Raw genomic sequence first — 14,372 nt, forward strand, 5'->3', positions numbered from 1 at the left:
TCCAACTGCCTCACCAGCTAAAGACGCACTCATCACGTCTATAATCGCAACACAAGATTGTAGTCTTGGTTTCCCAGCCTCGATTCTTTACTGATGAGGGACTTTCGGCCCGACTGACACAGGGAGATGGGGGTACTCAATATTTCAGACCAGGTGAGGGATATTAAAACTCCACGAGTGGCATAAATCAAGCACATTGTTGTTCGCTTTCTGCGCTTTTATGCAGAGCCTGATATGTTAGCTAGCTTCCCGACGATGGATTATCCTATTTCCCCTATAGTTCTTGCATCAAAACGTGGGTTTTTTGTTATACATTTTGGTAAAAACATCACGGGTTCACCGTATAATGAGGGTAGGACTACCATAGAGGGGTTATAAATGAAAAATATCCCTTCTATCACGCCCAGACGTTAGCCAGCTAACGTTAGCCTAATGAGCTGGGTGTCAGCCAGCCGCATAGGAAAACATCTATTGTGTGTTTATGTTTTTAAAACGCACATGTTTATTACCCTATTTAACAAATACTAAGCTATTTAGGAAATGTCTTTATATAACAACATTGTACGCATATATATATATCCCATCTACGTAGATACAATAGCGATGTGTGTTGATTTGCTGCAGCTTGTTAATGATATTCAGTGTGATAATCATTTGATTGTAATTATACAACTATACACCTCACAATTGGCACTCAAAGTTATGCACTCAGAAGTATTTAAAAACAAAGGGTGTACATTTCTTGTCATAATTCATAGCAGTTTTGTAATATCCACCTTTTTTCCTCCTCCAGCCGCCTCTGGTCCAGGCCATATTTAACAGAAATGCAGATGAAGTGAAGTTATTTTTGCACAAGAAAGATGAAGTCAATGCACTGGTATGTTCTGAATGGCATATATTAGTGTGGGCATGAATTATGTGCATCATCTGCTTGTGTGATGGCATCAAATATTAGTAAGAATGGACAGATTTTCTGAATGACTGCACATATGGGCTGTGTGGGCCTGTAAAAATCACCAGTGTGGAAAAGAAAGTTTAAAAAAAAATCTGCTACCTTTTTTCCCCCTCCATTCTCGTGTCAGGACCAAGAGCGCCGCACACCTCTTCATGCTGCTGCCTGGCTGGGGGACGTTAATATAATGGAGCTTCTCATCAATGCAGGTATGAAGTTATACAGCACTGCTGCCACCACATGTAGTATGTTTTTATTGGTAAAATGGATAGTTCTGGTCTCTCATTCTGATTGGTCAGAATCCAAGCCTTGCTCAAATGCATGAAATAGTAACAGTTATGGCCCATTTGCCTAAATTCAGTCTATATCAAGGTTTCCTTAATAGGGGTTTGGGAGTTGATGAAAAGCTAATAATGAATTACAGGCCCCGATATACTCACCGGTGAAGTTCTTTTTCGCTGTGAATGTTAAAATAGTGGGTGCATTTTTTTTTTATTACTCGCTTTTGTGTTTTGCCTCCCTCCGCCATTCGACGCTAGCGAGACCATGCGCATATGTGACGAATTGCAGCCTTTGTGAATTCACCATACTACTATGCTAAAGTATGGTTTTTAAATGGTATTAATAATCTGTGCAGCCTTAGAAAAAAGTAATAATGTGGTTGATGAATTCTCGTCCGTGGAATGTGCCATTTCTGGTTACTTGACACAGGTAAATTGCAATCTACTACTGTAATTACAAATTACAGTATAAAACATACTGTAAATTACAGTATAAAACATGGAAAAACAGTCACTTTCATTTAGAACTACGACTTCAATTTCTCCTATATAGCAGCTCTCCAGTATGTTCTCATCTGTGTGCAGCTTATAATATTGTGTTCTATAATAAGTATAATAAAGTAAATGCTGCTTCATGTAAACTTTGCAAATGTTGTGACATTAACGTGTATTTGGGATCTCAATATATGTAAATTATAACTTTCTGTTAGCAGTAGCAAAAGGGAGACATTTGCAACATTAGCGTGAATTTGTGACCTGTTTGGAAACAATCATTATTTTTGCCTTTTCATTGGCTGATGGAAATTACACACTTTCATTTACTAAGGGTTTTAATAAAAATGTGTCCATGTTTTTATTATTGTGTAAATTGTCACAGTGCAATGTGCACAATGCCCTTTATCCATGAATGGAATTTACAATGTAGAAAGATGTTACTTAATTGCTAGTATTTGTCTTTTTTTAACTGCATAGGTGCGAATGTCAATGCAAAGGACCATGTGTGGCTAACACCATTGCACAGAGCAGCTGCTTCCAGAAACGAGGTAAGCAGCACGTGTGATTTACGCTATGTTCAGACTGCTAGCAAAAATCTAGTTTTATCCAGCAAAAAAACACCACATGAAGTCAGATTTTTTTTCTTCCACATTTGGATGTGGTTTGAAATGCAAATCAGGCAGACTGTTTCAGGACAGTCTGCCTGAAACGACCTGATTTAAGACTAAATCTGATCTGCCTGCAGTCTGAACTAGGTAAGTCACGATACCAAAATTCCAGTAGTCTGTACCAATACCATTAAAATTTTACGATTCTCTATCAATTTGGGTACCACAGCAAAATCTGTTGGAACTATTTTTCTAATTTAACTATTATTATATTAAATATTAAATTACATTCTATAATTTATGATGGTAATCATAAGAAAATAATACATATTAACATTGAAGGCTACATGGTGTTTAAAAGTAAACATTGTTTATAAAAAGATCAAAAATGAGCAACCTATGCACACATTAATGTTATTATTAGTAGTAGTATTATTACTACATTGAGTCGAAGCTAAATCTACTGTCCAACAGTAGCCTAATATAATTATTTCTGTCAATTTCTTCGAACCTTTATTTTGACAGTTTGCTGTGAAGACCTTTGAGTTTCTGTGTGTCTGTGTATGAAATAGGGATAGTTTTTCTCAAATGAAACGGTAAAATGCTCATGAAGTCAGGGCTCCAGACTAACTTTTTTTACTAGGAGCGCTGGAGCCCCTGACTGAACATTTTAGGAGCGCAAGCAGAACATTTAGGGGCCACCTTAAATCAGCTTGCAATGCAATTATTCAAATTTTCCCCAAAATAACTGTAATACTGACAAATTATTTAATAATAAATAGACTTAACGTACAGATATTACAATGTGCAGTTTTATTTTAAGTTCACAGGCTCCAGACTAACATCTGAGGGCAGCAGCACCGAGTTCTACAAAAACATATCTGGTAGCACTGGGGCTGACAATAAAGCACTAAGCTTAATTTAGGGTGTAGATGAAGGTAACTTTAATTATTATCATTCATAATGTCTTAATATTAATTAAAAAGCAGACCGAGTGAAAAAATGTTTTATATTATGGAGTGAAAATAGCCAATAAGCATCCTACTGTTTACAATGGTAATTTATTTATTTTATTATTTTTAAATAAGTGTTTAAATAAGAGTTTAAATAAGACAATTTTTGAAGGATGAACAAAAAATTCATCCTTCATTGTTCATGAAGGATGAACAAAAAATGTGTTGGTCATCACATAAAAAATAACATTTATATATGATAGTTTTGAAGTGCTGGAAAAAGATGAGTAGTACTTGTAAGCGTTTGACTATTTCTGTCACATTATGGTTACAGTTACTACATTAAATCCATGGTGAATGTTGCTGATTCAACAGAAGTGTTTCTCCTGGTTTCCACGTCAGCGCTGTTTGATCTGATATCTATGGTTTAGAACAGAGAACTCTGCACCGAATCGGAATGTTTCTCACTGGATCTCGCAGCTATGATATTATTAATTCTGAGGCGAATTCAATGGATTTCTTCACTGGATCTCCAGAGTCTGGATCTCCTAGTAACAGTGTCTCGTGATCGAGATCGGCCCGCGACTGGCAAGTTCGGAGCGCTGCGCTGTCTATTGTTGGTCCGAACTAATAAACAGTCCGTGAAGCATAAAGGAGTAGCGCATTTTCGTTCCGCTTTCATTTTGTTTGGATTCGCTGCTCTGCAACGTTGTGGTCGCGCCAGCGCAACCTAAATAAATATTTGGTCGCACCGGCAGGAAAAATGGTCGCACTCTGGAGCCCTGAAGTGACTCAGAGCGGCTGTGGAGATGAAGTTCATGCATTCATGTCCTCATATCGTGAGGCAGCAGAGACTGAAGACCCTGCGAGCGTCACGTGTGCTTCAGAGTGTGTGTGTGCTAAATGAAACCGCACGTCTGTGCCATTCATGATTAATATTTAAAAAGTCTTTTTGCAGTTTAATATTCACAGAAACTAGTATATATTGTCTACAGTGCTCCTAGTAAAAACGTTTGACAAGTCATCTTTATTTATATAGCGCTTCTTACAATACACATTTTTTTCAAAGCAGCTTTACAGTGATAACAGGAAAATAATGCAACAGTTTGTTTCGGCTGTACACCAGATCTGGAGCCCTGCGCTTAGATAAACACAGATGCAACAGAAAATAGTTGCCTATTAGTGGGTACCGAATATACTCTGTACTACAGAAATTCTGGTACCGTCATGTTTTAAAAATTTCAGTACCGACTTGTGTACTGAAGGTACTTGAAGGTACAAAAGCACCGGTACGGTGCTTTTGACAACCCTAGTCTGAACATAGCCTTACATGCCTGAGTGGAGGCTTAGTCTGAGTAACCGCTTACTCATGCCATTGTTTAGCATTCGAGCAATTTAATATAATTCATGCATTGTTTTGTTTTGTTTTTTTTACCCAGAGGGCTGTGGGGCTGCTGCTGAGGAAGGGAGCTGACGTGACCGTACGGGATAAGTTCTGGCAGACACCACTGCACATTGCGGCAGCCAACCGAGCCACGCGTTGTGTCGAGGCCCTGCTGCCCCATGTGACCAGCATGAATATGGCCGATCGTACGGGCAGATCGCCCCTGCATCATGCTGCTCAGAGTGGTTTCCAGGAGGTAGGGTGGAATTAGTCATCTAATGCACTGCATTAAAAGACAGGGTGGGCCATCAATCCTCAACATCTTTATTACAGCACTCCACAAGGCTGTGAAAGTGCAAATTGCTATTTGAGCAAATACAGATACTTCAGTTTTGACATGTCTTTTTGTAGTTGTTTTAGGTAACCTTTGCTGCGTTTAGTCTGTGGTCCTCATTTGGAAATGTTTATATAGTTGTCACAATACCAAATTTCACTAGTAGTTGCCAGTAAATGTTTTACAATTTAGGCCTGTCACGATTATTAAGCTCCTGATTGCGTTTATTTAAGATAATGGCAAATGTTGTGCACAGTCACAATAATTGAAATATTTTATATACATTTTTGCTGCCTAACATGATGCATGATGTTAAAACCACATCATATAGCTGTATATTACTGCCATATGGACATTCATTTAACACCTTTTATCTCTGGCTGATAACATAATACTTCCTGAACATTTAAACAAGCATTTTCTGTAAAGCTGCTTTGAAACAATATGTATTGTGAAAAGTGCCATACAGATGCCATACTTTTGGTACATTTGGTACTCAATACTGCAAAAACTGGAATCATTACAATAAATAAAAAATATATATAAATCAACATGGTACTGAAGTACTAGTACTTTTTACGTCCCTAGTGCCAGTTTGGTTTTAAATCGAGGCCTGTATTATGATAAAATTGTGACTGATTTAAAAAAAAAAAATTCTAATGGGTGCCTCTAATGCCCAGATGGTTTTGATTAAACAGATACAATGTTACTTTGTGCTTTTGCTGCCAACTAGATGGTTAAATTGCTGCTAAACAAGGGAGCCAATCTGAGTGCCAGTGACAAGAAGGACAGGCAACCCATTCATTGGGCAGCTTACCTTGGTAAGTCCATATTTGGATCTCCTTGAAGTGTTTTACTTGTTTTCTGTAGCTAAATAGTAATTTTCCTTGTGTTAGATTGTGTTTCATCATATTTTGCTAGTGGTGATTCTAGTAAAACTAACCTGTTTGTTTCTCTCAGGACATCTGGAGGTGGTTAAGCTGCTGGTGTCTCAGGGCTCAGATAAGAGCTGTAAGGATAAGCGGGGATACACCCCTCTCCATGCTGCTGCTGCCAGTGGCCACGTCGATGTGGTCAAGTACCTGTTACGCAATGGAGCCGAGGTCAGCACTCACAATTGTTACTTTACTTTTCTCAGAATTGCAAGTTTATATCTCGCATTCTAACCTTATATCTTGTGATTGTGAGTTTATATCTCGCAATTCTGAGAAATAAAGTCAGAATTGTGAGATAAAAAGTCGAATTATCTTTTGTGTTTTTTTTATATTATTTTAATTACATTTTTTTTATTCTGTGGCTGAAACAAGCTACCATGAATATCATAAATATTTTGGCAGGTAGCCAAATTACTTTTCAATAAAAAAAAAAAAGGGTCAGTATGAATTAGTTATGTCCAGTGTTGGGGAAAGTTACTTTTAAAAGTAATGCATTACAATATTGTTACTGCGTGACTTATTGCCTTACATTTTTGGAAAGCAACCTGTTGCAATGCTTTTGTGTTACTTTTTGCCGGCTGGGATTGCTTGTTTTTTTGTTGTTGTTAACAAAAAACCAAGTGTTATATTCTTGGCACATGTAAATGCCCTTTCACACCAAAAGTGAAATGAATAAAACTCAGGCTGAAAGAAATGCATATTCACACCTGTACAGTAAAAGGCGCAGCTCAAACAAACCTTTCAGCTGTGCTGCCTTTCTGGATTGCAGAGGAAAGTCGTTTTTGCTTATTATTATGGTTGAATTGGATCATCGAAGGGCAGCAGCAAAGACATTGGTTAATAAAGTGAGATTAAATACATAAAGTAAGTTTGTATTATTTAACATATTGTTGCAGGTTTGCATGTTACTCCCTTTACTTGTAATGTTTTACCCCAGCACTGGTTAATACACAGTCACGATTTGCTTGGTGGTTGCAAAAATCTGTATAGTGCAGGATGAGTCATTCATATTTTTTTTTTCTATGTTCCCGGAAGAGAAAGATGGTTGATCCATGGTTTACAGAATATTTTATGCCATGGTGTCTGTTCCTCAGATTGATGAGCCTAATGCCTTTGGAAACACTGCTCTCCATGTGGCCTGCTACACGGGTCAGGAGGCCGTAGCCAATGAGCTGGTGAACCGTGGGGCAAACGTCAACCAGCCCAACCACCGTGGCTACACGCCCCTTCACCTGGCTGCCGTGTCCACTAATGGGGCTCTTTGCCTGGAACTGCTGGTCAACAACGGTGCTGATGTCAACATGCAGGTCTGGATAGGGAATGGGATTATTTTATTAAGACCACCCTGTTATTGGATGATCTAAATTTTGCCTTTTTTTTTTACACTTTAACAGGGTTTTTAAGCAAGACAGTGTGTTTTTATTTTATTTTTTTAAAGTCAGATATTTATTTTTTTCTCTGCAGAGTAAAGAAGGGAAAAGCCCTTTGCACATGGCAGCCATTCATGGACGTTTCACTCGCTCTCAGATCCTCATTCAGAATGGTAAGTTCTCTTTCCTTCTTTCCTTTTCCACTTGATTTCGAATTCCTTTTTGTAATATTTAACCCCGTAATTTCTCTTGTTGTCTCCTCAGGTGGGGAAATAGATTGTGTGGACAGATATGGCAATACACCTCTTCATGTTGCTGCTAAGTACGGCCACGAGCTGCTTATCAGCACCTTGATGACAAACGGTGCTGACACAGCCAGGTAAAGAATCATGCGTTTGTTAAATGTTTGTTTGGGTCTTTTTTGTAGTGATTGGGGTAAGATCATCTCCTAAATGTTGACAACTGTGCATAATGTCTCTATCATATACAATCTTAAGCAAATTGTCTGGCTGAAGATCATGAATTACTTAAACATTTATGCAAAATGGTATATGAGAGGCTAAAGCAGTGTTATTTTAGTAAAATGTATATACTATTATAGTATTCTATTAATGTTTTAAATTAGCTTTAATTTTTAGATTTTCAGTTTATTTTAGTTTTTCAGTATTAGTGTTACAAATCACCACAAAATGTTGAGAATTGTACCACTACATTTAGATATTCGTATTGCACTTTTCTCTTGCTTATGAAAATGTGAATATTATGCAGCAAAATAAGACATTGCAATGGAATTGTGCATTAATAAATAGTTTTTCTGGCCTTATGTTATAGGTGCTTTATGGTTTTATATGCATCTCGTTTCTCCTTGTCTTTCTAACAATTGAGTTAAAAGTGGCATAGCTTAACCCACTCTATATATACACAAGAGACAAGGAATTTGCATTTACAAAGAAACTTGATTCTAATCTCTTGTTAGTTTGCATGTAATCTGCTTCTGTGTCCTGTGTAGTGAAATACTTAGCTTATTTGTCCTCTTTCTACAGACAAGGGATTCATGGGATGTTTCCTCTACACTTAGCTGTGCTCTACGGGTCCTCTGACTGTTGTCGTAAGCTACTCTCCTCAGGTATGCACACTTACTCCTAACAAATGACAGTAAAGGCCAAAGGAAAATGATTTTGTCCCTTAGTCTGTATTATACATGTCCTTGTGCCTTACACAAATGCACCGATTGTAACAAAATTGTACTAAATGATTGTCATGTTATGTACAAATGGATTTACACAGTGATTCAAGTAAAACAATGATGATGCCATGGTACTTTTGTGTGTGTTTTGATTTGTGATGGAAGATTTTTCTTAATTTTCTTCCATTAACTGCTTTTCACAAGACTGATGCACGTCCAGCTAAAATGAAAGTGTATTCCCCTAACTATCATTGCAGTGACTGTGTGCGTGTCTCTTTTGCAGGTCAGCTCTACAGCATTGTGTTGTCAATGAGTAAAGAACACGTGCTCTCGGCCGGATTTGACATCAACACCCCAGACAATTTTGGGAGGACCTGTCTACACGCTGCTGCCTCTGGAGGGTGAGACTGCAGCTCTACTTAGAATGGGCTATTTAAAAAGCCACTGGCCCACTTTTTCAGGTTTCAGGTGGCCTCATTAACAGTGTTTTATGCACACAAATGCCAACCAAGGTCATTTTGCAGATGTCACTCAACAGCCACCATCTAAAAGTAATTGAAAAGATGTGTAAAAGATTTATTTATGCATGCCTATCCTTTATTTTCTTTACTCAGAAATATTGAATGTCTCAACCTGCTCTTAAGCAGTGGAGCTGACATGAACAAGAAGGACAAGTTCGGAAGGTACACATCTTTTCTATAAAATGGGATGCTTGTAATTGGTCATGGACACATCTGAAGTGTGCCTCATGAAAAGAATCCTCATGCCAACTTATTTGCCAAGTATAATTTCTTATTTTAACTTCGGATTTTGGCTTGAAATATGATGTGGATATCTTTTTATGAGATTCACCTGTATGTTAAGTGTTAGAATGTCTGTGTCTCTCCTTCAGGACTCCTTTGCACTATGCGGCTGCTAACGGGAGGTATCAGTGTGTGGTCGTTCTGGTTGGAGCGGGGGCGGAGGTCAACGAGCGCGACCGCTCTGGCTGTACACCTCTACACTACTCGGCTGCATCGACTGCGTTCTGCAGGTGATAATGCGTTTACACACATCTATTAAATATAATAGTTGACGGTGTACACAGCAGTTCTAATGTCTGGTGTCTTTCTCAGAACGGATCGACCCCATGCCAGCACCCATCAGAACCAAGAAGATGGGGAGAAGGAATCCTTCCTGTAAGTCCACAAATATTTCTTTCCTGAATTTGACACTCACAATTTTTTATTATTATTATTGTTTTGTGTTTATTTGCCTCATCTTTGCACCTATTACCTGGTTGAAAAAAAGTATTGTGGTTTCCACACAAATATTAAGCAGCACAACTGTTTTTCCAAATCAGCATATTAAAATGATTTCTGTAGGATCATGTGACACTGAAGACTGGAGTATTGATGCTAAAAAAAATCAGCTTTGCCATCACAAAAATAAATTGCATTTTAAAATAGAAAAGTTATTTTAAATTGCAAAAATATTTCAATAAATAAATTAAGCCTTGGTGAGCAAGCATAAGAGACAACTTAAAAAACATTTTTTGAAAAATTTAAAACGCCAAACTTTTGAACTGTATTGTGTAAGTATGAGACGTTGTTTTGGGTTATTACTGCTTATTTCAGTCTTTAAATCCCATACATTTTGATGCTTTTAGGTGTGTGGAGCATTTGTTGGATAATGGTGCTGATCCATCTCTGTGCAACACTAAAGGATACAGTGCAGTGCATTATGCTTCGGCCCACGGCAACAAACAAAACCTGGAGCTGGTGAGATTGACCTTTCACTCTAGCATTGTTCACGGATTTTTAGCATTTTTTTTATTTATTTTTATGAAAGTTTAACACTTGATATATGCTATATCACTTTTTGTTCTTTATTCTGTAGCTTTTGGAGATGTGCTTCAACTCACTTGGAGACAATGAAAGCAATGGCTCCGTCAGCCCACTACACTTGGCGGTACGAACGAAACAACAGCTATTTATTCAGGACATAGAAATCAGCAGATATTCTGTAATTCTGCCGAACTCTGCCCCCTGTTGGTGCAATGTATATATTGATTATTCTTATCAGGTGGAGTCTGGTCACTGGGAATGTGTCACGGTGTTAATTGAGTCTGGAGCGTGTGTGGATGCGTGTGACCCGGTGGGGCGCTCTGTGCTGTATGTGGCCTCTCAAAGAGGGCATGCCCGCTGCGTAGAACTCCTGCTCGGCCAATCAGCATCTTGCCTGCTCACGGAAAACTGCAGCAAATGGGGCCCTCTTCATGTTGCAGGTACAGAATATCTGTATGTGTGAATTAGCTTGTGAAACTTATCATTGTGTGGGAGTTTGACACATCCCTGTGTTTGTTTGTTGACAGCTGCCAACGGCCACTCAGAATGTCTGCGGATGCTGCTCTGTAGTGAGGGAGGAGCTGATCTTGTTAATGTTACAGACGCGGAGGGACAGTACGTATGAGCTCATGGCTCATTTATGGTTTCTTTAAAAAAATATATATATTTCTCATTTTTAATCGCAGCATTCAGTATTGATATACAAGAAAACAGATGACAAGAAGTAATGCATCTTGCATAATGCAATTAATAATGGCCCAAATATGCAACAATTTGGAATGAGCTCATTATAGATTTTTTTTTAATACTATTTAGTTTGTATTATAATATTAATATAATTGTATTTATATTTTTAAAATGTATATTGTTTTATATTAATACAGCTAAAAATATTATTGAAATTAATTAATTATTATTAAAAATATATATTATAACTTCTTGAAATGAAGGCTTGAGCCTGTTTTGAACCACATTGCAATTAAATATTCATTATTATTGCATAATATTCTACTAATATTCCAAATAATAATAAATATGATCTGTTACTATACTAAAAACTACAAATCAAAAAGAGATATTTAAGCATTTGTAAGATTTTAGTTAAGTACTATTCATCTCACACCCTGTGCGATGTTTATTTACTGAAATCATACTTGTTCATACCATATACATTTCAGAGATGTAAACAAAAAAAGACAAATTATCAATTCCAGTTGATTGTATGTAATTTGTAAAAAAACAAAACAATAAATAACGACAAACACAAAACCTGCACTTTCGAATAAACGAAAACAAAACAAGCAATGCATAGCACTTCATTTTGAATAAGAGATCCTCATTTACAAATTGTAAATAAAATCTTAAACGTTCCCAAACAATGCTGAAAAAGGATCAAAACTGTATTACATCTTATTTGCATTTCCAGCTTAAAGTTGTTGATCTCACTGTTTCCCTGTCTTCATAGAACTCCACTAATGCTGGCAGTGCTGGGTGGACACACTGACTGCGTGCATCTGCTGCTGGAGAGAGGAGCTTGCCCTGATATGAGAGACAGGAGAGGAAGAACAGCCTTACACAGAGGGGTGAGATCCTGAAAACATTACTAAAGTTTGCAATGCGTCGTAGTCCTCATGATGTGAGGGGTTTCTAATCAGGACTGTTTTTGTAGGCGGTGATGGGTCGGGAGGACTGTATAACCGCCCTGCTGTCCCACAATGTCTCAGTCCTCAGCAGAGATTTTCAGGGGCGGACCGCGGTGCATCTGGCTGCCTCTTGCGGCCATGCTGACATTCTCTCCAATCTTCTTTCTGCTGCTGACCACTCCCATCCCCACGACCCAATCACAGACCGCCACGGCTACACACCCGCACACTGGGCAGCCTATCACGGTAAGAGATCAAACCTTAGGAGCCCCTTAACATTACTAAAGCTATATTTGGTTAATTAAGTGACGTGTTATTTGTGAAGCAGGTCATGAAGACTGTTTGGACGTTTTACTTGAACTTAAACCATGTAGTATCCAGGAGGGAAACCCCTTCACCCCACTGCACTGTGCTCTGTGAGTATTGAAGTATTTCTCTTTTTAGTTTCAAAGGTGGTGTACTTATTTTCAATGTTGTAATAATTCATGGAAAGACTGGTAAAAGTCAGGGAATTCTTTTTCTTTCTTTTTTTCAAAAAGTCATGTTATAAATAATTCTAGTTATTCACTATTTTTAATCCTTTCATTTTTTGCTTATTTTCTTATATTTGCAGTTTAGACTCATATTGCTTAAGATTTAACTTAGTCAGCAATAGCAATAATGGTTTGGTAACAGTTTTTTTGGCCCAGTACTACCCCAGTGTACACTACCGTTTCCAATAAATGCTGTTGTTGTTGTTTTTTTTTACTTTCTATTCATTAACGAATCCTGGAGATATGCATCATGGTTTCCACAAAAATATCGTTTCATGAGCAGCAAATAATTTAAGGCATGCTTTTTTTAATCGCCATGCTGCATGTTCTTGTCATCCCATTGCAGCATTAATGGCCATAGTGGTTCTGCAGAGCTGCTGTTGGAATCCAGTGTTTGTAATTTGCTGGTAAACATCAGGGATGCCAAAGGAAGGTTAGTGCAAGTACATGTTTAAATACAGCTGCTGTGTAGTAGCTGTCAAATAGTTACAAATTGAAAACCATTTCATAAATTGTACTAGCGAAATGACTGTTCTGACCTCTTGCTCCCAGGACCCCGCTTCACGCGGCCGCAGTTGCTGAGGACGTGGCTGGGCTGCAGCTGGTTCTGCGGCACGGAGCTGACATCAACGCCGTGGACCACTCAGGGCGTTCTGCACTGATGGTGGCCGCCGATAATGGCCAAAGCGGTGCCGTAGGTAAGAGTTTCACCATGTGTCATATGAGTAATCCAAGACTGAAACCCTCAGACATTGTAAAACATGACTCCATAGTTTTAACAGATGTATTCATTGTTGTATGCAGCCCTGCTGCTGCACAGAGCCAAAGCTGACCTGTCCCTCCTGGATGTGAACAAGAACACTGCCCTGCACCTGGCCTGCAGCAAGGTAACAGACATAGCTAGGGCCCTAGGAAATTAAGGAAATTAATTCCGTTTTAATGGTTAAATTAAATTTTTAGCAATCAAAAAGCATGTCACATGCATTGAAATCATGAAACTTATACAATTTAACAACTTAAGTTTAACAAAAAAAAAAATATCTTTTTTAAAAAATTTTTCCTAATTATGTTTTATCTTTCACAAATTAATTTTTTGTGTTTTGTTTTTACAAATGGGTTGTTTAAAATGTAATAATCAAAAAGCATGTCTAATAAATTGAATTAATTGTAATGTATTGTTACAATAGTAGGGATCTATGAAATGTATTTTTAATTTTTTTAAATGTTCTAAATTTTTTACATGACTTTTTTTATTTTTTTTATTCTTAGTTGTCTGTTTTAAATTAATTTGATAAATGTAATTTTTGAAAATGTAATCAAATGAAATGATTTACTGTTAAAGTTAAAATTAAAACATGGAAGAAAAATCTATATTCCTTAAATACATTTTTTATATTTTTAAAAACTTGTTTAGACTTGTCGAATGTGCGTATTGCTAACATTGTGAATATTACTGTGTTTAAAGGCTCATGAAATGTGTGCCATGCTGATCTTGAAGGAAATCCACAACCCTATCCTCATAAACGCAACCAACAGTATGCTTCAGATGTGAGTATCTTTGTCACAATTTGCAAATACAACTGTAAGTTAAAGGTTGTGCATGGCTCTGTATCATTATCAGCTCTTTGTTTGAGCATCCTGACGCAGCAAATGGGCTTTGTTTACCTTTGTGACATATTACACACCACCTTGTCCCAATGTGATTTAAACTTGGCATACCTTTTAACATTGTAACTTTAATTTGATCTATATTTCAGGCCCCTCCACATTGCCGCCAGGAATGGCTTGGCCACCGTGGTTCAGGCCTTGCTGAATCGTGGAGCCACAGTGCTGGCAGTGGATGAGGAAGGTAAGACAGTATAGAACAGGAAA

The 14,372-nt window shown here is 37.7% G+C and overlaps 1 protein-coding gene across 2 annotated transcripts in view; it reads left to right on the forward strand.

The window, feature by feature from the left end:
- ankrd52a (ankyrin repeat domain 52a) overlaps positions 1-14,372 on the forward strand; it is a 23,722-nt gene continuing 9,350 nt past the window's right edge. The window contains exons 1-27 of one of the 2 annotated variants that reach the window (XM_082146377.1): positions 1-153; positions 794-877; positions 1,083-1,161; positions 2,206-2,276; positions 4,729-4,929; positions 5,741-5,828; positions 5,968-6,110; positions 7,037-7,249; positions 7,407-7,485; positions 7,577-7,691; positions 8,356-8,438; positions 8,782-8,899; positions 9,113-9,181; positions 9,391-9,531; positions 9,614-9,676; positions 10,147-10,258; positions 10,377-10,448; positions 10,563-10,764; positions 10,852-10,939; positions 11,790-11,907; positions 11,994-12,213; positions 12,293-12,383; positions 12,847-12,933; positions 13,053-13,198; positions 13,305-13,387; positions 13,966-14,048; positions 14,258-14,349. In XM_082146377.1, the coding sequence (XP_082002503.1) occupies positions 127-153; positions 794-877; positions 1,083-1,161; positions 2,206-2,276; positions 4,729-4,929; positions 5,741-5,828; positions 5,968-6,110; positions 7,037-7,249; positions 7,407-7,485; positions 7,577-7,691; positions 8,356-8,438; positions 8,782-8,899; positions 9,113-9,181; positions 9,391-9,531; positions 9,614-9,676; positions 10,147-10,258; positions 10,377-10,448; positions 10,563-10,764; positions 10,852-10,939; positions 11,790-11,907; positions 11,994-12,213; positions 12,293-12,383; positions 12,847-12,933; positions 13,053-13,198; positions 13,305-13,387; positions 13,966-14,048; positions 14,258-14,349 (2,968 nt within the window). In that variant the 5' untranslated portion in view covers positions 1-126. The remainder of the gene's footprint in view (positions 154-793; positions 878-1,082; positions 1,162-2,205; positions 2,277-4,728; positions 4,930-5,740; positions 5,829-5,967; positions 6,111-7,036; positions 7,250-7,406; positions 7,486-7,576; positions 7,692-8,355; positions 8,439-8,781; positions 8,900-9,112; positions 9,182-9,390; positions 9,532-9,613; positions 9,677-10,146; positions 10,259-10,376; positions 10,449-10,562; positions 10,765-10,851; positions 10,940-11,789; positions 11,908-11,993; positions 12,214-12,292; positions 12,384-12,846; positions 12,934-13,052; positions 13,199-13,304; positions 13,388-13,965; positions 14,049-14,257; positions 14,350-14,372) is intronic. The other variant, XM_082146378.1, reaches the window with a different exon arrangement.

Source organism: Leuciscus leuciscus (assembly GCF_965113295.1).
Source record: "Leuciscus leuciscus genome assembly, chromosome: 18".
Lineage (NCBI taxonomy): Eukaryota > Metazoa > Chordata > Actinopteri > Cypriniformes > Leuciscidae > Leuciscus > Leuciscus leuciscus.